Source organism: Oncorhynchus keta, chromosome 19 (assembly GCF_023373465.1).
Source record: "Oncorhynchus keta strain PuntledgeMale-10-30-2019 chromosome 19, Oket_V2, whole genome shotgun sequence".
In the NCBI taxonomy this organism is placed as follows: domain Eukaryota; kingdom Metazoa; phylum Chordata; class Actinopteri; order Salmoniformes; family Salmonidae; genus Oncorhynchus; species Oncorhynchus keta.
Window position 1 is genome coordinate 60,313,170 of NC_068439.1, and position 21,705 is coordinate 60,334,874.

Consider the following 21,705-nt stretch of genomic DNA (forward strand, 5'->3'; position numbering starts at 1 on the left):
ATGGCAGGGTTAGGTATTTAGAAGACTATGGCAGGGTTAGGTATTTAGAAGACTATGGCAGGGTTAGGTATTTAGAAGACTATGGCAGGGTTAGGTATTTAGAAGACTATGGCAGGGTTAGGTATTTAGAAGACTATGGCAGGGTTAGGTATTTAGAATACTATGGCAGGGTTAGGTATTTAGAAGACTATGGCAGGGTTAGGTATTTAGAAGACTATGGCAGGGTTAGGTATTTAGAAGACTATGGCAGGGTTAGGTATTTAGAAGACAATGGCAGGGTTAGGTATTTAGAAGACTATGGCAGGGTTAGGTATTTAGAAGACTATCGCAGGGTTAGGTATTTAGAAGACTATGGCAGGGTTAGGTATTTAGAAGACTATCGCAGGGTTAGGTATTTAGAAGACTATGGCAGGGTTAGGTATTTAGAAGACTATGGCAGGGTTAGGTATTTAGAAGACTATGGCAGGGTTAGGTATTTAGAAGACTATGGCAGGGTTAGGTATTTAGAAGACTATGGCATGGTTAGGTATTTAGAAGACTATGGCAGGGTTAGGTATTTAGAAGACTATGGCATGGTTAGGTATTTAGAAGACTATGGCAGGGTTAGGTATTTAGAAGACTATGGCAGGGTTAGGTATTTAGAAGACTATGGCAGGGTTAGGTATTTAGAAGACTATGGCAGGGTTAGGTATTTAGAAGACTATGGCAGGGTTAGGTATTTAGAAGACTATGGCAGGGTTAGGTATTTAGAAGACTATGGCAGGGTTAGGTATTTAGAAGACTATGGCAGGGTTAGGTATTTAGAAGACTATGGCAGGGTTAGGTATTTAGAAGACTATGGCAGGGTTAGGTATTTAGAATACTATGGCAGGGTTAGGTATTTAGAAGACTATGGCAGGGTTAGGTATTTAGAAGACTATGGCAGGGTTAGGTATTTAGAAGACTATGGCAGGGTTAGGTATTTAGAAGACTATGGCAGGGTTAGGTATTTAGAAGACTATGGCAGGGTTAGGTATTTAGAAGACTATGGCAGGGTTAGGTATTTAGAAGACTATGGCATGGTTAGGTATTTAGAAGACTATGGCAGGGTTAGGTATTTAGAAGACTATGGCAGGGTTAGGTATTTAGAAGACTATGGCAGGGTTAGGTATTTAGAAGACTATGGCAGGGTTAGGTATTTAGAAGACTATGGCAGGGTTAGGTATTTAGAAGACTATGGCATGGTTAGGTATTTAGAAGACTATGGCAGGGTTAGGTATTTAGAAGACTATGGCAGGGTTAGGTATTTAGAAGACTATGGCAGGGTTAGGTATTTAGAAGACTATGGCATGGTTAGGTATTTAGAAGACTATGGCAGGGTTAGGTATTTAGAAGACTATGGCAGGGTTCGGTATTTAGAAGACTATGGCAGGGTTAGGTATTTAGAAGACTATGGCAGGGTTAGGTATTTAGAAGACTATGGCAGGGTTAGGTATTTAGAAGACTATGGCATGGTTAGGTATTTAGAAGACTATGGCAGGGTTAGGTATTTAGAAGACTATGGCAGGGTTAGGTATTTAGAAGACTATGGCAGGGTTAGGTATTTAGAAGACTATGGCAGGGTTAGGTATTTAGAAGACTATGGCAGGGTTAGGTATTTAGAAGACTATGGCAGGGTTAGGTATTTAGAAGACTATGGCAGGGTTAGGTATTTAGAAGACTATGGCAGGGTTAGGTATTTAGAAGACTATGGCAGGGTTAGGTATTTAGAAGACTATGGCAGGGTTAGGTATTTAGAAGACTATGGCAGGGTTAGGTATTTAGAAGACTATGGAAGGGTTTTTATCTGGGCTTTGCTCCTTTCGTATTTATTTTCATCGTGACAAACTCCCCAGTCCCTGCTGATGACAAGCGTACCCATAAAATGATGCTGCCACCACATTATTTGACTTAGGCTATAGGCTTTGGGCTACAGATGAAAAAGGGTATGATGAACTTCACAGGGTGGTGAAAGTGCATGGTATGAGTTTGATGCTTCTTTCCAAAAAAACGTCAAGGGTCTTATTCTGGTGACATGATGATCGATGCTTGGCTGCCATTTGACAAATAAAAATGAATCTAGCTCTTTTGTCCATAATAATATCATCATGTAGGCTATACCTGCATATATATCTGGCTAGAGTGAACGTGCCAAGACTAGAGTGGGCACATTCGCTATATAATGTAACCGTTTTTTTGTTGTGACAAAACCATCAGTAGAGTTGAAAATGAGAAGGAAACCCATTTAACTTGTCATTTTTATTCGGTGTATGGGAATTTACTGTAAAAGCTTGTTTTATGTGCACTACCTCATCATGCACAGCCTTTCATCCACAATATCTCCATTTGATGAAAACACATCTCTGGTGAGAAAATGTTCATGTTGTTTTTGTGCGGATTTTAGAATATTCAAATGAAAATATGTAACCAATTGGATGGGAACTTAGCTTAATGACTCCCGAGCAAATTTACTGAGCTTGAGCAATTTTAACAAAAACAATGGATAAATGTTTCCCTAACAGTTGGGTAAAGTTTTTGGAATCATATTCAAAATGATTCACAGCTGAAGGTGCTTCCACCTAGCATTGTCTCTGGGGTGTGAACACATGTAATAATACATGTCATTTTTGGGGGTGGGAAAATGTTATAGACATTGTTTTTACTTTTATTATGTGGAGTCGGTTGTGTCGATCGGTAGGTGAAAAATCCAATCAATTCCCCTTTGAGATTTAATTTGAAGGCAGATAAATGTGAAGGCTGTGCAAGGCGTGTGTAGACTTTCAATTAGCTAGGCTAACTGTTTATGTTGGAGGTGGTGCTGTGGTTCTGCAGCAAGGCTCTGGATCTATAGCTAGTTTATGGGGTCTGTTAAGATGCTGGTGAGCTTGGATGTTTATGTAGGTGGCACAGATGAATGATGATTATGGTGATGAAGATAGAGAAAGAGTTGTTGTTGTTGATGATGATGATGATGATGATGAAGATAATGATTGATTTGATGTAAAAAACATGTTGTTGACAGGTCACGGTCAAGCCATCAATCTTGTGCCAGGGGTAATTGTTTGCTAACTATTCTTCTCTTTGAACATTAGTCTGGAGTAAGAATACGTTTCATGCTCCAAAATCTGTCATTGCTGTCCAATTGTATGTCCGTGTCGAAGAAGTTTCATATAGAATGGCCATAGCAAAACATAATTGTGTATTGTTGCAACAATTAAGGTTGTGTCTAATGGTTTTCTGACATGTTTTTATGGACTGGTCCTGACAGTTCCATACTCCACTTTGCAACAACAACAACTACTGAACACCTCTACAATGGAAAGCAATTACTAAATTACTATGTAACAACATGTTGTTGATACCAGAGTAGCTACAGGTTTATTACACAGGTATAAGACTAACTTATTCTGTAGTCTGTTGGCGAGGCTAACTTGCACATCAACAGCAATATAATGATATCTGTCTCCTGTTGTGTCTCTCAGTTTAGAATGTCAGTCTGAACTCTTTGGAATCAAAGGTGATGTCAGAGCTGGAACAGAGCTGGCCCTTACAGGCCACTGCATGCTGAAGAACCTACTATTCAGCGGAAAGACATTTCACAAAAGTATTATAGTGTTTGATTGTGTGTGTGTGTGTGTGTGTGTGTGTGTGTGTGTGTGTGTGTGTGTGTGTGTGTGTGTGTGTGTGTGTGTGTGTGTGTGTGTGTGTGTGTGTGTGTGTGTGCATGCTTGTTTGTGTGTGTGATTAAACTTGAACTCTTGCGGACTCATGAATCCCATGCAGCAGTCCCTGTATGACCACCAGAAAATGGAGGTTCTGTTTTCACAAATTACTGTGTTTGTGTGCGTGCATGAGTGTGTGATTTTGTTTCTGGTTTGGGGGTGTTTGTGTGTCCAGTTTCTGCATTTGAACTCAAAAACAGTGTAACTAAAACACTAAAGAACATTTTTATAATCAGATTTCAATGTTAATTTAGTCTCTGGCTAAAGTTATGTGCTTCTTAGTTTAGATTGAATTTCCAAGAAAGGATCAGTCTAACCCTTGATGCTGTTGTGTCGCTTGATTGCACTTTCTAGAAAACAGGTGACAGAAACAAACCTACCTGTCCAGTCTCTCCAGGATTCTGCAATTCTGAGTTTTTTTTTTTTGTTGTTGCAAAATCAAACATTTCCCGCATATCAGAGGAGACTGGTGGGATGAGCTATAGGAGGACGGGCTCAATGTAATGGCTGGAATGGAATTAATGTAATGGAGTCAAACATGTGCTTTCCATGTGTTTGCTGTGTTTGATACCTTCCATTTATTCCATTTCAGCTATGACAATGAACCGGTCCTCCTTTATCTCCTCCAACCAGCTTCCACTACTGCATATTCTGCGAGGGCTCGCAAATTTGACCAATCACTGCGCTATTTCCACATAAAACAGTCAAACCCATCACTTCAATATAAAAATAGGGCTCACAATTTCAACCTGTCCCCGCACGTTTACCACATAATGTGGTTCAGTCAAGCCACACGGCAACTAACTTTTACCCTTGTCAGCTCATTTTTGCGACAAATTGCCATGCAAAATGTCAGAATTGCTGTAGAAAAATATCACCTCAAATCTTTGCAAAATCCTGGAGATCTGAAAGTATGTGTCACCAATACAAATGTATTTCTGACTGTTTCAGTGTGGACACATTGTATTGAACATGTTCATTTTACTTTGGCTGCCCAGGAAGCGGTTGACACCTAAGCATGGCTCTTACAGGGAATGAGACCTCAGCTCGCCCCGATTATGCCCCCCATTATCTCCTGGAGGGTGATCCATTTGCCTCCAAGCTGTCCAAGGAAGCCGACATCGTGGCTGCCTTCTACATCTGCATCATAGGTAAGTGTCAATAAAGTACAGAGAGGTACACTGCATAGGGAAGTAGATTCATCAATACACTCCCTCATATCCTCTGCTCCACCATCTCTCTTGAGGCATAGCCTAACCATTCTTCACTGTAAGGAGCAATTCTGATTCGATTACGTTTGCACTCAGTTCTGATTCATCAAGGTTGCCCATTGATGTAAGAAGTATTCCAAATGTATTTGAAAAGGGTTTTGAATAGAAGGTCAATAACTCATCCCATACTGTAAAATATGGTGGTGGATCTTTGACGTTATGAGGCTATTTTGCTTCCTCTGGTCCTGGGAACTTTGTTAAGATCAGTTGCATAACCATGAACTTTACCAAGGACAAGGACATTTCAGCCAAAACCTGGTTGTCTCTCCCAGGAGGCTGAAACTTGGCCGCAAATAGATCTTCCAGCAGGACAATAACCCCAAGCACACATCAAAATCCATTAAAAAAAATATGAATTGACCACAAAATCAACACTTTGCAATGATCATCTCAGTCTCCGGACTTGAACCCCATTGAAAACCTGTGGTTTGAATTGAGGAGGCCAGTCTATAAACGCAGATGAAGGACATCAAGGATCTGGAGGAATGGTCTAAGATCCCTCCCAATATGTTCTCCAATCTCATAAAACATTTTAGGAAAAGTCTCAGTGTAGTTATCCTCTCAAGGGGAGGGTGCTGGAGCATTTAAAACGGGGGATCCAATCATTTTACACTTATTTTTTGTTTTTATTACTTGTTAAACAAGTTATCTTTCTCTGAGCAATAAAATAATATATATTTTCAATCCTTTTGAGCATACAATACAGCTCACTATTTATTTTAGAGTATTCTTTGCTCATCTTTATCAAGGGTGTCAATAATGATGAATCCCACTGTACATCCTACTTTGAAAATGCAGCTCTGCATCGGCATTTTAATGTCGACATGATCCTAACCCCCAGAATAGCTTTAGGGATGAAAAATGTGAATTCAAGGAAGTTCCATCTCTTTTGTCCTCATTTTGGGGTTTTCTGCTGTACAGTGCCTTGCAAAAGTATTCACCCCCCTTGGCGTTTTTCCTATTTTGTTGGATTTCAACCTGTAATTTAAAGGGATTTTTATTTGGACATGTAATGGACATGCATAAAATAGTCAAAATTGGTGAAGTGAAATGAAAAAATAAATACTTAATAAAGAAATTATACAAAATAAAAAAGGGAAAAGTGGTGCTTGCATATGTATTCACCACTTTGCTATAAAGCCCCTAAATAAGATCTGGTGCAACCAATGACTTCAGAAGTGACATAATTAGTTCAATAAAGTCCACCTGTGTGCAATCTAAGTGTCACATGATCTGTCACATGATCTCAGTGTATATATATATATACACCTGTTCTGAAAGGCCCCAGTCTGCAACACCACTAAGCAAGTGACACCATGAAGACCAAGGAGCTCTCCAAACAGGTCAGGGACAAAGTTGTGGAGAAGTAAAGATCAGGGTTGGGTTATAAAAAATATCAAACTTTGAACATCACACAGAGCTCAATTAAATGGACCTTAAGCATACTGCTAAAGCAACACTCAAGTGGTTTAAGGGTGAACATTTAAATGTATTGGAATGGCCTAGTCAAACCCAGACCTCAATTCAATTGAGAATCTGTGGTATGACTTAAAGATCGCTGTACACCAGCGGAACCCATCCACCTTGAAGGAGCTGGAGCAGTTTTGCCTTGAAGAATGGGCGAAAATCCCAGTGGCTAGAAAGACATACCCAAAGAGACTTGCAGCTGTAATTACTTCAAAATGTGTCTCCCAAAATGGGGGTGAATAGTTATGCACGCTCAAGTTTCATTTTTTTTGTATTTTTTCTTGTTTTACAATAAAACATATTTTGCATCTTCAAAATGGTAGGCATGTTGTGTAAATCAAATGATACAAAACCCCCCAAAATCCATTTTAATTCCAGGTTGTAAAGGCAACAAAATATTAAAAAATGCCAAGGGGGTGAATACTTTTGCAAGCCACTGTACACGCCGTTGTGTATCCATGACTGAACTGTGCATTTACAGTGACTCAAATCAAGTGAGTGGATAAACACAAGAATATATTGATTTATAGAAAGATACAGTTATGCAATCTCTGTCCCTGTGCTATGCTCACCCTCGTACAGTAGTACAACATTGGGGTAACACAGGATTTATTTTCCGGTCTGTCAGATTATCTGATTCTCTACTTGAGGCTGTGTACCTGTCACTAATATTTTCTTGTTATTTAATCTCGCCACAACTGTGTGTGTTCAGATTGTTTTTCATAGCAACTCGGTATTTTCTATTTTACACTGTGCTGAGCCATTTGCAAGCCATGTAATGCCCTGTTCAGTGTAACTAACGTCCTGACCCAACAAACCAATGATGGTGAAGATGTCTCACGCGGGGGTCTCATTGCATTTTGATGTGGCTATTCAGTGAGATATATGGATACTGTGGTGTCTGTCTATTAATTGATTCATGTCCTTTTTGAGAGGACACACTCTATAGGTTACCAAATGAATTTAGGCATTGTTTTCAATTAACTCTGCAAATCTTCCAACTATTCACTTTCTTTTCACAACTGCAACCAGTTTGATGCCAAAACATTGACAACAAATACATATTAACATTGTAAAATAAATAAAACATGGTAAAAAATATATAGAGAGGATATTTGATGCTGAGACAAATGGTATTCACTAAGATGATGGTTTATATTTTGGCTAATGTTTTACATCTTTGTCATTCTATTTGTTTCTTCATCTTATTCAATTATTGTATATATTTGACATGTGACAAGGCCACACATAGGGCCAGAGATACTCAAAGTACTCAAAAGTGCCACTAAATGATATGTCATTTTCATGTTGTCACCCCTGGGATTTGATCCAGCAACCTTTTAGTTATGGGCCCAACACTCTAACCACTAGGCTACCTACCACCCTAAAATATATACATACATATATTTGAAATTGAATAAGAATAGGATTTTACTCCAAGATGTTTAGTCCAGATCCTATGCCCACCTTCATCACTGAAAAAACGAACTAACTGGAACCTCATTTGATATTTTTTTCTAATCTGTTTATCATACGATAGAAGTCAAATGAAAGAGATATTTAATTGATATTTTCTTTGAATTTCTCTCAATAAATTGCTTTGTGTGTGAAACAGGGTCATTCAGCTGATGCAGTCCAGAGTGAATGGGAGAATGCGACACATTCACTAGAGAATGAGCACTAGAGATTCTGCCCTTCATACCGTATGCACTCATATCACATAGAATAGAGCAGCGGATACGGCCTGTCTATCACTGATTCCAGTCCAGTAAGGGGACAGGGACCATGGAGGAAGGTTATAAGCTGTTATCAGCACACTGACGTTGTTATTGACAAATAAATACATGTTTGTGAAGGACAGATGAGCAACAACGAAGAGCATCAATGGGAATACAAATAAGTTGTCATGTGTAATTGGAGTCCATTTGATGTGTTGTCACATGTAATTAGCACAACTTGTGTCACACACATAGTGAGTGTGTAGACATGAGTCAAAGCAGAGGTCATAGAGATGACAAATGATTTATTCCTTTCTTTTGTGCATGAATATCAATTACATAAAAGCATATTGATAATTTCAGACTTAGGGTGGATGTCAAAAACCTTTGTTTTCTTGTGAAAGTAGACAGTAGTCAAAAAGTGTTTGATCAACCCAAACATGTATGTACACTGCCTTTACCCACAACCCACCTGTCTTTTTTAACTTAACAGTAGGGCATGCATCATTATCATGTATCAAGGCTCTAGAGATAAACGTATTAATAGGGATAGTATTACAACATTATAATTAAACCAATTAAACCTTATAACTAAACCAATTATGCCATAGACCTAAGTATGTAAATGAACCAACTTGTATGTACACCCTGTCATGTTGCATTTTTACAACGTGTCATGTATTCCTCTTGTCCTCTGTTTTCTCTGCAGGGATCCTGTCTGCCACAGGAAATGGCTATGTTATATACATGACCATCAAACGCAAGACAAAGCTAAGGCCGCCTGAGCTCATGACAGTTAACTTAGCCATCTTTGACTTTGGCATATCAGGTAAACCATTCCGCAGGCTTTTAAAGTATGTTCATTTACAGTGTGTCTCTGCACAGAACATTGTACGGTGGATTAGTCCCGTGTATTCTGTGTATTTAAAATCAGAACAGCATGTATATGAACAATGTTAGCGCGGCATTAACATTCTCGGCTGTACATCCTGACACATGGGAATGGTTGTCATGGTTGGAAGAAGATGAAGTGGTGGAATATAATGACAACAAAGAAAGATAAATAGGGAGAGAGAACCACAGAGATGTTTTACAATCATAGACATCATACAACTGACATCATTGTTTGAAGTCTCATCATCTGATCCCAGGTCTGTCCACACCTAATATTCCAGTCTCTCTCTGTCTGAATCACCATTGTTGAACTATATTACATTGATATTTCATTGTTGGGTGTGGAGTGCCTAATTACACTCCTGTCTCTCTTTCAGAACAATTTATGCATGTTCCATCAATTCTTTGAAAAATAATATTAACGTAACAGCCCAATATTTCTCTCAATCATTTACCTTTTTAGGCATGTTTGATAACTCAATACTAGAGAATGCTAAATTGTGGCTAAACCTGAAATTGGTCCTTTATCGCCACCCTATGGATATTAGAGGAACAGCATCACGTTAACGCCAAAGTTACTCTACATGGCCTGTTGATCACAATACATCGATAGACTAGGCCTTTGATGTACAAGAGATTTAGTTCCATTGCAAACAGTCGTCTTAGTTAAGAAATGTAGTTTCAAAAATAATAATTTTAGCACCTCAATAAGTCCTAGCTGTGACCCAGCCAGAAGCAGAATTCACAACAGTGTGTCGCTCTGTCTCAGAACAAGTTCTGGCCAGCTCTCTGTGACTCATACAACCACAGGATTCTCACTTGTTTATCTGTGTCTGGGCCAACTACGTCCCTCTGTATGAGACGTTCGTATTGCTCTCTAGGATTAGAACCATTGTCCACAGAAGACAACAGGCATGATCTATTTGTGTCTGCCAGATTTGCATCTTGGGAATATCAGAGGTCCAGAATGTTCCAGAATGACCTAGAATGGCACAGAAGGTCCAGAATGGTTGAAAGTCCATTTTGTTTGGTAGTCGTTTTAACCTGATACTGTAGAAATCATGAACTGAAACAAAGAGTCTATTGCTAACTATGAGAGTTGGTAGAGAGTACAGTTTTACTTGCTGGACCTCTGTGGCGTCAGACTGGTGCAGTGAGGATGTCTCTTCACACAATGATGGGAACGATATAGGGCACTGGGAAACACTATTTATGATCAGCTCTTCTGTCACATGCTTTGCCTCAGGATTGTTAATATACTGCATCTGTTTCAAGCAGACCACCATAATCCCTGTGCCCAAGAACACTAAGGCAACCTGCCCAAATGACTACAGACCCATAGCACTTATGTCCATAGCCATGAAGTGCTTTGAAAGGCTGGTAATGGCTCACATTAACACCATTATCCCAGAAACCCTGGACCCACTCCAATTTGCATAACGCCCAAACAGATCCACAAATGATGCGATCTATATTGCACTCCACACTGTCCTTTCCCACCTGGACAAAAGGAACACCTACATGAGAATGCTATTAATTGACTACAGCTCGGGGTTCAACACCATAGTACCCTCAAAGCTCATCACTAAGCTAAGGATCCTGGGACTAAACTCCTCCCTCCTGAACTTCCTAACGGGCCACCACCAGGTGGTGAGGGTAGGTAGAAACACATCCGCCATGCTGATCCTCAACACTGGAGCCCCTCAAGGGTGCGTGCTCAGTCCCCTCCTGTACTCTCTGTTCACCCGCGACTGTGTGGCCAGGCACAACTCCAACACCATCATTAAGTTTGCCGATGACACAACTGATCACCGATAACGACGAGACAGCCTATAGGGAAGAGGTCAGAGACCTGGCCAGGTGGTGCCAGAATAACAACCTATGCCTCAACGTAATAAAGACAATGCAGATGGTTGTGGACTACAGGAAAAGGAGGACTGAACACGTCCCATTCTCATCGACGAGGCTGTAGTGGAGCAGGTGGAGAGCTTCAAGTTCCTTGGTGTCCACATCAACAACAAACTAGAATGGTCCAAACACACCAAGACAGTCGTGAAGAGGGCACGACAATGCCTATTACCCCTCAGGATACTAAAGATTTGTCATGGGTCCTCAGATCCTCAAAAGGTTCTACAGCTGCAACATCGAGAGCATGGTTGCATCATTGCCTGGTACGGCAACTGCTCGGCCTCCGACTGAAAGGCACTACAGAGGGTAGTGTGTACAGCCCAGTGCATCACTGGGGCTAAGCTGTCTGCCATCCAGGACCTCAACACCAGGCCATCCAGGACCTTTCAGAGGAAGGCCCTAAACATTTCCAAAGACCCCAGCCACCCCAGTCATAGACTGTTCTCTCTACTACTGCATGAAAAGCGATACTGGAGCACTAAGTCTAGGACCAAAAGACTTCTCAACAGCTTTTACCCCTAAGCCATAATACTCCTGAACAGGTAATCAAATGGCTACCTGGACTATTGGCATTGTCCCACCTCCCAACCCCTCTTTGACAATGCTGCTACTCTCTGTTTATCATGTATAGTCACTTTAACAATACATTCATGTACATACTACCTCAATTAGCCCGAATAATCGGTGCACCCGCACATTGGCTACCCGGACTATCTACATTGTGTCCCGCCACCAGCTAGCCCCTCTTTTACACTACTGCCATTCTCTGTTTATCATATATGCATAGTTATTTTAACCATACCTACACTGACATACAGTTGAAGTCGGAAGTTTACGTACACTTAGGTTGGAGTCATTAAAACTTGATTTTCAACAACTCCACAAATTTCTTGTTAACAATCCTTTGTTTTGGCAAGTCAGTTAGAACATCTACTTTGTGCATGACAGAAGTAATTTTTCCAACAATTGTTTATAGATAGATTATTTCACTCATAATTCACTGTAATCAATTCCATTGGGTCAGAAGTTTGCATACACTAAGTTGACTGTGCCTTTAAACAGCTTGGAAAATTCCAGAAAAGGATGTCATGGCTTTCGAAGCTTCTGATAGGCTAATTGACATCATTTGAGACAATTGGAGGTGTACCTGTGGATGTATTTCAAGGCCTACCTTCAAACTTCAAGGCCTACCTTCAAACTCGTTGCTTGACATCATGGTAAAATCAAAAAATGGTAGACCTCCACAAGTCTGGTTCATCCTTGGAAACAATTTCCAAACTCCCGAAAGGTACCACGTTCATCTGTACAAACAATAGTATGCAAGTATTAACTCCATGGGACCACACTGCCGCCATACCGCTCAGAAAGGAGATGCGTTCTGTCTCCTAGAGATGAATGTACTTTGGTGGGAAAAGTGCAAATCAATCCCAGAACAACAGCAAAAGGACCTTGTGAAGATGCTGGAGGAAACAGGTACAAAAGTGTCTATATCCACAGAAAAACGAGTCCTATATCAACATAACCTGAAGGCCGCTCAGCAAGGAAGAAGCCACTGCTCCAAAACCACAATAAAAAAAAGCCAGACTACAGTTTGCAACTGAACATGGGGACAAAGATCGTACTTTTGGAGAAATGTCGTCTGGTCTGATGAAACAAAAATGGAACTGTTTGGCCATAATGACCATCGTTATGTTTGCAAGAGAAAGGGGAGGCTTGCAAGCCGAAAAACACCATCCCAACCATGAAGCACGGGGGTGGCAGCATCATGTTGTGGGGTGGCAGCATCATGTTGTGGGGGTGCTTTGCTGCAGGAAGGACTGGTGCACTTCACAAAATAGATGGCATCTTGCGGATGGAAAATTATGTGGATATATTGAAGCAACATCTCAAGACATCAGTCAGGAAGTTGAAGCTTGGTCGCAAATGGGTCTTGCAAATGGACAGTGACCACAAGCATACTTCCAAAGTTGTGGCAAAATGGCTTAAGGACAACAAAGTCAAGGTATTGGAGTGGCCATCACAAAGCCCTGACCTCAATCCCATAGAAAATGTGTGGGCAGAACTGAAAAAGCTTGTGCGAGCAAGAAGGCCTACAAACCTGATTCAGTTACACCAGCTCTGTCAGGAGAAATGGGCCAAAATTCACCCAATTTATTGTGGGAAGCTTGTGGAAGGCTAACTGCAACGTTTGACCCAAGTTAAGCAATTTAAAGGCAATGCCATCAAATACTAATTGAGTGTATGTAAACTTCTGACCCACTGGGAATGTGATGAAAGAAATAAAAGCTGAAATAAATCATTCTCTGTCACACCCTGACCATAGTTTGCTTTGTATGTTTCTATGTTTTGTTTGGTCAGGGTGTGATCTGAGTGGGCATTCTATGTTACATGTCTAGTTTGTCTATTTCTATATTTGGCCTGATATGGTTCTCAATCAGAGGCAGGTGTTAGTCATTGTCTCTGATTTGGAACCATATTTAGGTAGCCTGTTTGCTGTTGGGTTTTGTGGGTGATTGTTCCTGTCTCTGTGTTTGCACCAGATAGGGCTGTTTTAGGTTTTCACATCTGTTCATGTATAGTTTTCTTCATTAAAGAACCATGAATAGAAACCACGCTGCATTTTCGTCCGCCTCTCCTTCACCACAAGAAAGCTGTTACATTCTCTCTACTATTATTCTGACAATTCACATTCTTAAAATAAAGTGGTAATCCTAATTGATCTAAGACAGGGTCTTTACTATGATTAAATGTCAGGAATTGTGGAAACTGAGTTTAAATGTAGTTGGCTAAGGTGTATGTAAACTTCCGACTTCAACCGTACTACTACAATTTGCCCGACTAACCGGTGCCTGTATATAGCCTCGCTAATTTTATAGCCTCGCTACTGTTATTTTTCACTCTTTTTACTGTTGTTTTTGTTTACTTATCTATTGTTCACCTAATACCTATTTTTTACTTAAAAGTTGCACTGTTGGTTAGGGCCTGTAAGTAAGCATTTCACTGTTGTATTCGGCACACGTGACAAATAACCTTTGATTTGATTTGATCATTGAGGGATCTGAAAAAAAACAGCACTTGTTTTCTGTGAAGTGGATGAAGACGATGGTTTTCATTGTGATTCTCATACATTCTCATGACTACTACATTACTGTACATGCATACTAAACAGTACCAGTCAAAGTTTGGACGCACCTGCTCATTCAAGGGTATTTCTTTATTCTATTTTCTACATTGTAGAATAATACTGAAGACATTACAACTGAAATTACACATATGGAATCATGTAGTAACCAAAAAAGTGTTAAACAAAACTAAAATATATTTAAAATGTGATATTCTTCAAAGTAGCCACTCGTTGCCTTAATGACAGCTTTGCACACTCTTGGCATTCTCTCAACCAGCTACATCAGGTAGTCACTTGGAATGCATTTCAATTAGCAGGTTTGCCTTGTTAATTTGTGGAATTTCTTTCCTTCTTCGTGCATTTGAGCCAATCAGTTGTGTTATGACATGGTAGGGGTGGTATACAGAAGATCGCTCTATTTGGTAAAAGACCAAGTCCTTATTATGGCAAGAACAGCTCAAATAAGCAAAAATAAATGGCAGTCCATCATTACTTTACGACATGAAAGTCAGTCAATCCCGAAAATGTCAAGAACTTTGAAAGTTTCTTCAAGCGCAGTCGCAAAAACCATCAAGTGCTATGATGAGACTGGCTCTCACGAGGACCACCACAGGAAAGGAAGACCCAGAGTTGCAGAAGATAAGTTAATTGGAGTTACCAGCCTCAGAAATTGCAGCCCAAATAAATGCTTCACAGAGTTCAAGTAACTGACACATCTCAACATCAACTGTTCAGAAAAGACTGGGTGAATCAGGCCTTCATGGTCGAATTTCTGCAAAGAAACCACTAGTAAAGGACACCAATAAGAAGAAGAGACTTGCTTGGGCCAAGAAACAAGAGCAATGGACATTAGACTGGTGGAAATCTGTACTTTGGTCTGATGAATCCAAATGTGAGATTTTGGGTTCCAACCGTCGTGTCTTTGTGAGACACAGAGTAGTTGAACGATGATCTCTGCATGTGTGGTTCACACCGTGAAGCATCGAGGAGGAGGTGTGATGGTGTGGGGGTGCTTTGCTGGTGACACTGTCTGTGATTTATTTAGAGTTCAAGGCACACTTCACCAGCATGGCTACCACAGCATTCTGCAGCGATACGCCATTCCATCTGGTTTGCGCTTAGTGGGAGTACAATTTGTTTTTCAATAGAACAATGACCCAAGACACACCGTGTAAGGGCTATTTGACCAAGAAGGAGATGGAGTGCTGCATCAGATGACCTGGCCTCCACAATCACCCGACCTCAACCCATTTGAGATGGTTTGGGATGAGTTGGACCGCAGATTGAATGAAAAGCAGCCAACAAGTGCTCAGCATATGTGGAAACCCCCTCAAGACTGTTGGAAAAGCATTCCAGGTGAAGCTGGTTGAGATAATGCCAAGAGTGTGCAAAGCTGCCATCAAGGCAAAGGAAGAATCTTAAACATAAAATATATTTTGATTTGTTTAACACTTTTTTGGTTACTACATGATTCCATATGTGTTATTTCATCGCTTTGATGTCTCACTATTATTCTACAATTTAGAAAATAGTAAAAATAAAGAAAAACCCTTAAATGTATAGGTGTGTTCAAACTTTTGACTGGTACTGTACATTCCCATGTCTTTACAGCACACAGTGATCATCTGAGGTGGTAACGTCTCTGTGTTTCCTCTTGAAGTCACAGGGAAACCGTTCTTTGTGGCGTCCAGTTTCTCCCACCGCTGGCTGTTTGGTTGGGAGGGCTGTCGTTTCTATGGTTGGGCTGGCTTCTTCTTCGGTGTTGGCAGCCTCATCACCATGACCGTAGTTAGCCTAGACCGATACCTCAAGATCTGTCATCTCAGATACGGTACAGTGGGCTATGCTCTCAGTTTGTGTTACATTTACAGTAACACAAGACCTTTATTAGAATGAATAATTAGCATTTTTGAGCGATCTGTGATATCTGAACAGTTTGAATTAACACTTTATTGTGATAATGAACCAATAAATGATCAATCCCTCTGCCCATAATTCTGCCCACAGGTACTTGGCTGATGAGGCACCATGCCTTCCTGTGTCTGGTGTTTGTCTGGCTCTACGCAGGCTTCTGGGCCACCATGCCCCTGGTGGGCTGGGGCAGCTACGCACCAGAGCCGTTTGGCACCTCCTGTACCCTGGACTGGTGGCTGGCCCAGACCTCCGTGGCGGGCCAGAGCTTCGTCATGGCCATCCTCTTCTTCTGCCTTATCTTCCCCACCGGCATCATCGTCTTCTCCTATGTTATGATAATCTTCAAGGTCAACTCCTCAGCTAAAGAGATCTCCCACTTTGACACCAGGAACAAGAACAGCCATAGTCTAGAGATGAAACTGACCAAGGTGTGTGTGTGTGTGTGTGTGTGTGTGTGTGTGTGTGTGTGTGTGTGTGTGTGTGTGTGTGTGTGTGTGTGTGTGTGTGTGTGTGTGTGTGTGTGTGTGTGTGTGTGTGTGTGTGTGTGTGTGTGTGTGTGTGTGTGTGTGTGTGTGTGTGTGTGTGTATACACGGAACCTTACCTCAGAGATGCTTTTACTATTGTGGAACAGACCTGTGATGTGGTTCTACTTGTGTCCTCCAGGTAGCGATGTTGATCTGTGCTGGTTTCTTGATAGCGTGGATCCCGTATGCAGTGGTCTCAGTGGTGTCTGCGTTTGGCGAGCCCGACTCAGTGCCTATCTCTGTCTCTGTGATCCCCACTCTGCTGGCTAAGTCCTCTGCCATGTACAACCCCATCATCTACCAAGTTATTAACCTGAAACGCTCCTGTGCAAAATCCTCCTGTTTCCAAGTACTGAAGAAGTGTAGACACTTTAAAAAGTCAAGGTATAATTACTTTCTCTTCTACTTTCTATTCCTCTGAACAGATTGTAGATCAACAGTTAAAACGGCGTCGTTTAACTTTTCTCTCGTTGTATCTCCCATAGGATTTACACCATTTCTGGCTCACTTAAAGACAGACCAGCCGTAAAAGAGTCTCACAGTGAAATGTGAGAAAAGGACAGTGATTCTCTTCTGTGAAATGACTCTTGGTTTTTCCCCTCACCAGTCCAATCACAACCCTGCTATCAACTGCTAAGACATGGACCACCGCTCACCACCCAGACCTACGCAACCCAGCCTTGCTGTATCTATGTTCCTGCTCCAAACAGCTCTCTGTACTCTCCTACTTCATGTCCCTCTCTGTGTTTACAGCTCAAGGCTGGCGCCAAGACGTTTTTTTTTTTTACACTTTGTACAGATTATTTTGTATTGTGTACTTGTGCACCTGTGACTTGCATAGTTTGAAGACATTTAAACCTTTATGTGCACCTGTAAGATCTAAAGCGCTGTTCAGAAAGAGGTATGATATACTCTAAAGAGAGCTGGCGGGACTGTGGTGTTGGCGTTTAGCGTTGTCCCCTGCTTCAGGCAGGTCTGACTGTAGCAGCACTTCTCATCAACGATCAAAGTCATCATATGATTCTTACTGTCCCTCTATGCATGTTCACAGATGCCGTTGACATCACGAAACAAAATACAATTTTAGATCATACACAAACTGCACGGTCCACTGCTCCGTAGCAGCCAGTGGATGAAGTGGTTGGACCAAATAATGAAGGAAAACAGCACAACAAAGTCTGTTAAAGTAGTGGCTATGTCTTACAGCACTATGTTCCTGTCATTGTTAACCATTCTGTATGCACTGATGTTAGTCTTAGTTGAGATCAATGTTGGTAGTTAAGGTTTAACCCATTCAAAGTGAAGTATATTCACACACAAGTAGTCAGAAATCCTTCACTAACAACAGTTACCAAAAATGTACACACAGCACCTTAGCTGGAGTCCTTAATGGGGAAATTGCCACGTCCGTTTGCGATATTAAAACAACAAAGAAGTTACTGCAAACCATAAACACTGTTTCTTGATTCTCTCAGACATCATTGCAAATGCAATAGAACAGCAAAATATGCACTGCAATTGTTTTTACCACGTTGGCCGACGCTCCTAACTCCCACTTTGTCAACAAAACAAAAACAAATATACCTAAGAGCCGCAATGAACAGGGTTCACGGGATCAGTTGGATAGCAACCCCATGAAATGACGTTGAACCAACATGGAATAGACATTGAATTGACGTCTGTGACCAGTAGGAAAACAAGCAGTCTAGCATGTTGGAACTATTTCACATTGTCTAATACAGACGAACCAAGTCCACTTGATCAATAGTTATTGATCTAGTATCCTATGGTGCCACTGGTGCCAATGACATCTATAGTCCCACCAACTGGCCTGGTGCAGCCATTTAAAGTTGCAGTGACTTTATATAGAGCCCCACAGTGGAGGTGCCATAATACCCATAAAACCTACAGGGAAATGGTTTCAATCGTTTCCCCACCATTCACTACACAAAACACAGTCCTTATTTGAAGGGTTTCTAAAATCCCCCATTGGAAAAATGAATGGTGGAAAAATGTTTGGAACCATTTCCCTGTTTGACCGCTAGGTTTTATGGGTATTATGACTTATACTGTGGTACTCTATTCACAAAGCTTCTAAGAACACATACATAATGTTTACATACAAAATTGTATGGCCCCATGTTCATCGGTTCAGTTCCCATAGCCTCTAGTGGTGTAGCGTGGCTGACTTTGAATGCAGAAAGTAATCATTCTCAAATTCATTAAAGGGTAATTAATTGAATGTATATACCAAATCTGGATTCAATCTGATTCATGAGAATAAGATTAGTAAAGTATTTGAAGCATTAGCATCTATACGAACATGCATCTATATGTACTGTGCGTACATATCAGAATGCAGCAACATTCCAAAACCATTAACATTAACGACTGATGTAATGAGTCTAAATACAAAATCTGGAGTAATTGTGAGATATAGTTCACAAGGAGAAAACAATTGCAGATCATTTTGAGCATTTAGTGTTACATACGCAAAGAATTTGTTAATAGTTGATTTGTTTTTGGAGATACCAATTCCAAATTCTGTCAAGGTATATCTTAGGGGAGATGACACATTTGAAGTTTATAGGCCACTGTGGAGTGGATTTACAATGGTTTAAATGGACACATGAAATCAGATTTTTGTACATTCCACACTTTCTGTCATTTGGTCCTATGGTTCATCAGCAGAAGATTAAAAAATATATTTTTAGCATATTACCGTATGTGCTAAACTGCATCTACTGGTATAGTGTGGCCATCTTTGAAAGAGTTCAAATACCAAATTTTGAAGTAAATCTGACTTTTAGTCCATGAGAAGAAGATTTTGTATTTGTTATTTTAAGCGTTAGCTTTACGTAGTCAAAAAAGTGAATTGTTCATAGTTTTGTTATTGTTTAAGATATCAATGCCAAATTTAACATGGTTCATCATGGTAATGTCTTTGATGAGTATAACAGTTTCAAGTTGATAGACCATTGTGAAGGGGATTTACAAGCGGTTTAAATGGACATTTAAAATCTGATTTCCTGATTATCAATAACTCAGCCATCTCTTAACCAATCCCTTAGCCTTCCTCAAACTACGTTAAGCGATGTACCATGGGCCTACATACCGAAGTTGGTGTTGTTTGGTTGTTATTTGGTTCATGAGAATACGTTTTCAAAGGTTTTCAAAAATGTCTAACATGGTGGAAAATCTTGAGGCAAATTTGTTCAGCATGAGAAAAGACACGTCATTCCAAGGTTTCTCTAGATCAAACAAGGTGGAGGAAATGAGGGTTTAAGTGGGACTGCTTATAACAGCGCCATCTATAGGCCATCAGAACCATTATTTTTGACCAAGTTACTCAAGGCATTTAGTTTCTGTGCACCAAATTAGAAAGATAATGACCAATCCATGTTTGAGTTATTTGGCCATCTAAAAAAAGATAAATATATATATATCTAAGAAAAACGATAGCTTTCACAGCTTTGCTGTGAGCTCCTAATAACAGCGGCCTTGGGCAGACAGTGGCGCTGTTTCCCCTACTGTGTCTTTAACTCACATCTTTAACTCACATTGACACAGGCTACAAGGCAACTTCTGAGAGTGTTCTCTTAGTCTACACAAGAGCTGGAACTCTGATTCAAGTGTTTACATGTTCTAATAAATCGAAAGATTGCTCAGAAGTCCAAGTGTTTTAATCAGTTTATGCTTACTTCAATAATGGCCTTACGCCAATTAAGATAAGCAGAGTAAGGTGTTTACATGATAATGCCTTACTCTGTCTACTGCCGTAATCAGTTTAATATCACATTCATTAGTGTGCATATAAACATCCTAATTTAATCATTCACAATAATGTTTATCAAAAGTATTTTACATGATACTGAGGGCGTGTGTGTATGGGGCCCGGGCATATGCAAGAAAACCATTTTTTGAAAAACATCTAAATATTCAGTGGAAATAATTATCTTATTGGTTATTATAAAATGTCATACTGTCAATTTTTGCATTTTGAACTGTTCATCTCCACTCTAACTGAGATGGTCAGTAAAAACACAAGTATGGCTGTGTTGGGATGTCCTGTCAAGGCCTGAAACATCCACAGACAGTGGGTGATAGAGGTTGATGTGTTGAGAGGACCAGGTCTCACTGACCTCTTCAGAACAATGGAAAGGCAGAAGGATCGACACACCTGCACTCAGCCCAAAGGGCCAAACATTGGCATGAGGCATCAACAATGTATTTATTCAAACGCAATATCTCCTCTCTTAGTGTCTTAGTAGAGTTGTGTTTTTGTCGTTTGTATTCTTTTCAGTTTGTATTCTTTCAGTGTTTTGCTGATAATATGATTTTATTTGTTTATTATTTTATTATGTTACATTTTGAATCATAGCATTAGGAAAGTTGAGTGATGTCACGTTCTATAATGTTAAGTCATTTTCTTAAATGTTTGAGATGTTAATCTGTAAAAAAAAATACATGTCAACCAAGAGGTTCATATTGATGTCAAAGAGGTAATACGTGTATTTGCATATTTCTCATAGAGTGAACTGTAATGCTTACCTGTTATCACATCTTGTTAACGCACAAAAATGATGAATGAGGAAGGAGATAGCTAACATGTCGTTATTTGATCTCAGGTATAGGTCCATTTCTTTCCTTAGTGGGCTCTCTGTCCGTCTCCACTTCACAGTATTAGTCTCGTCACTTTATATGCCTCTGTTTTAATGAGGATGCCCTACTTTACTTTAACAGGGTTTGATTGTGTCTCAGGAAAGAAGGCTCTATTTCATTGTATTTTCCAAACAAAATATTTGAAACAGTTTTATTTGAATGAACATGGTCTGAAGCAGCAAGGATAGTGGTCCAGGAGGAATATGTAACATTGCTTATTGTCATACTCTTTGTGTTTCCTGTGAGCATGTGTAATATAACTACTTTCATACTACCTGTAGTTTTCATTCAAGTACCATATGTCGCACCTTATACTTCATTCCACATTCTTTATGAGGAATGACTTTTTGTTCCTTTATTTTGTAAAGAAAAGTACAGCATTCGATAGCAAATCTGTTCTGTTGAAAAAAGATAAGTGCAAATAAAGGTGCAGTTATGCACATATATTTAGTTGGTATATATATTTTATTCATTTTTGAAAA

The 21,705-nt window shown here is 40.1% G+C and overlaps 1 protein-coding gene across 1 annotated transcript in view; it reads left to right on the forward strand.

Annotated features, from left to right (window-relative positions):
- Window positions 1–20,138, forward strand: part of opn5 (opsin 5) — a 31,865-nt gene extending 11,727 nt beyond the window's left edge. Inside the window, exons 2-7 of the mRNA XM_035792668.1 lie at window positions 4,739–4,891; window positions 8,906–9,025; window positions 15,783–15,953; window positions 16,130–16,464; window positions 16,701–16,945; window positions 17,047–20,138. Of these exons, the coding sequence (XP_035648561.1) occupies window positions 4,759–4,891; window positions 8,906–9,025; window positions 15,783–15,953; window positions 16,130–16,464; window positions 16,701–16,945; window positions 17,047–17,113 (1,071 nt within the window). The 5' untranslated portion in view covers window positions 4,739–4,758 and the 3' untranslated portion in view covers window positions 17,114–20,138. The remainder of the gene's footprint in view (window positions 1–4,738; window positions 4,892–8,905; window positions 9,026–15,782; window positions 15,954–16,129; window positions 16,465–16,700; window positions 16,946–17,046) is intronic.
- The last annotated feature ends 1,567 nt before the right edge of the window (window positions 20,139–21,705 follow it).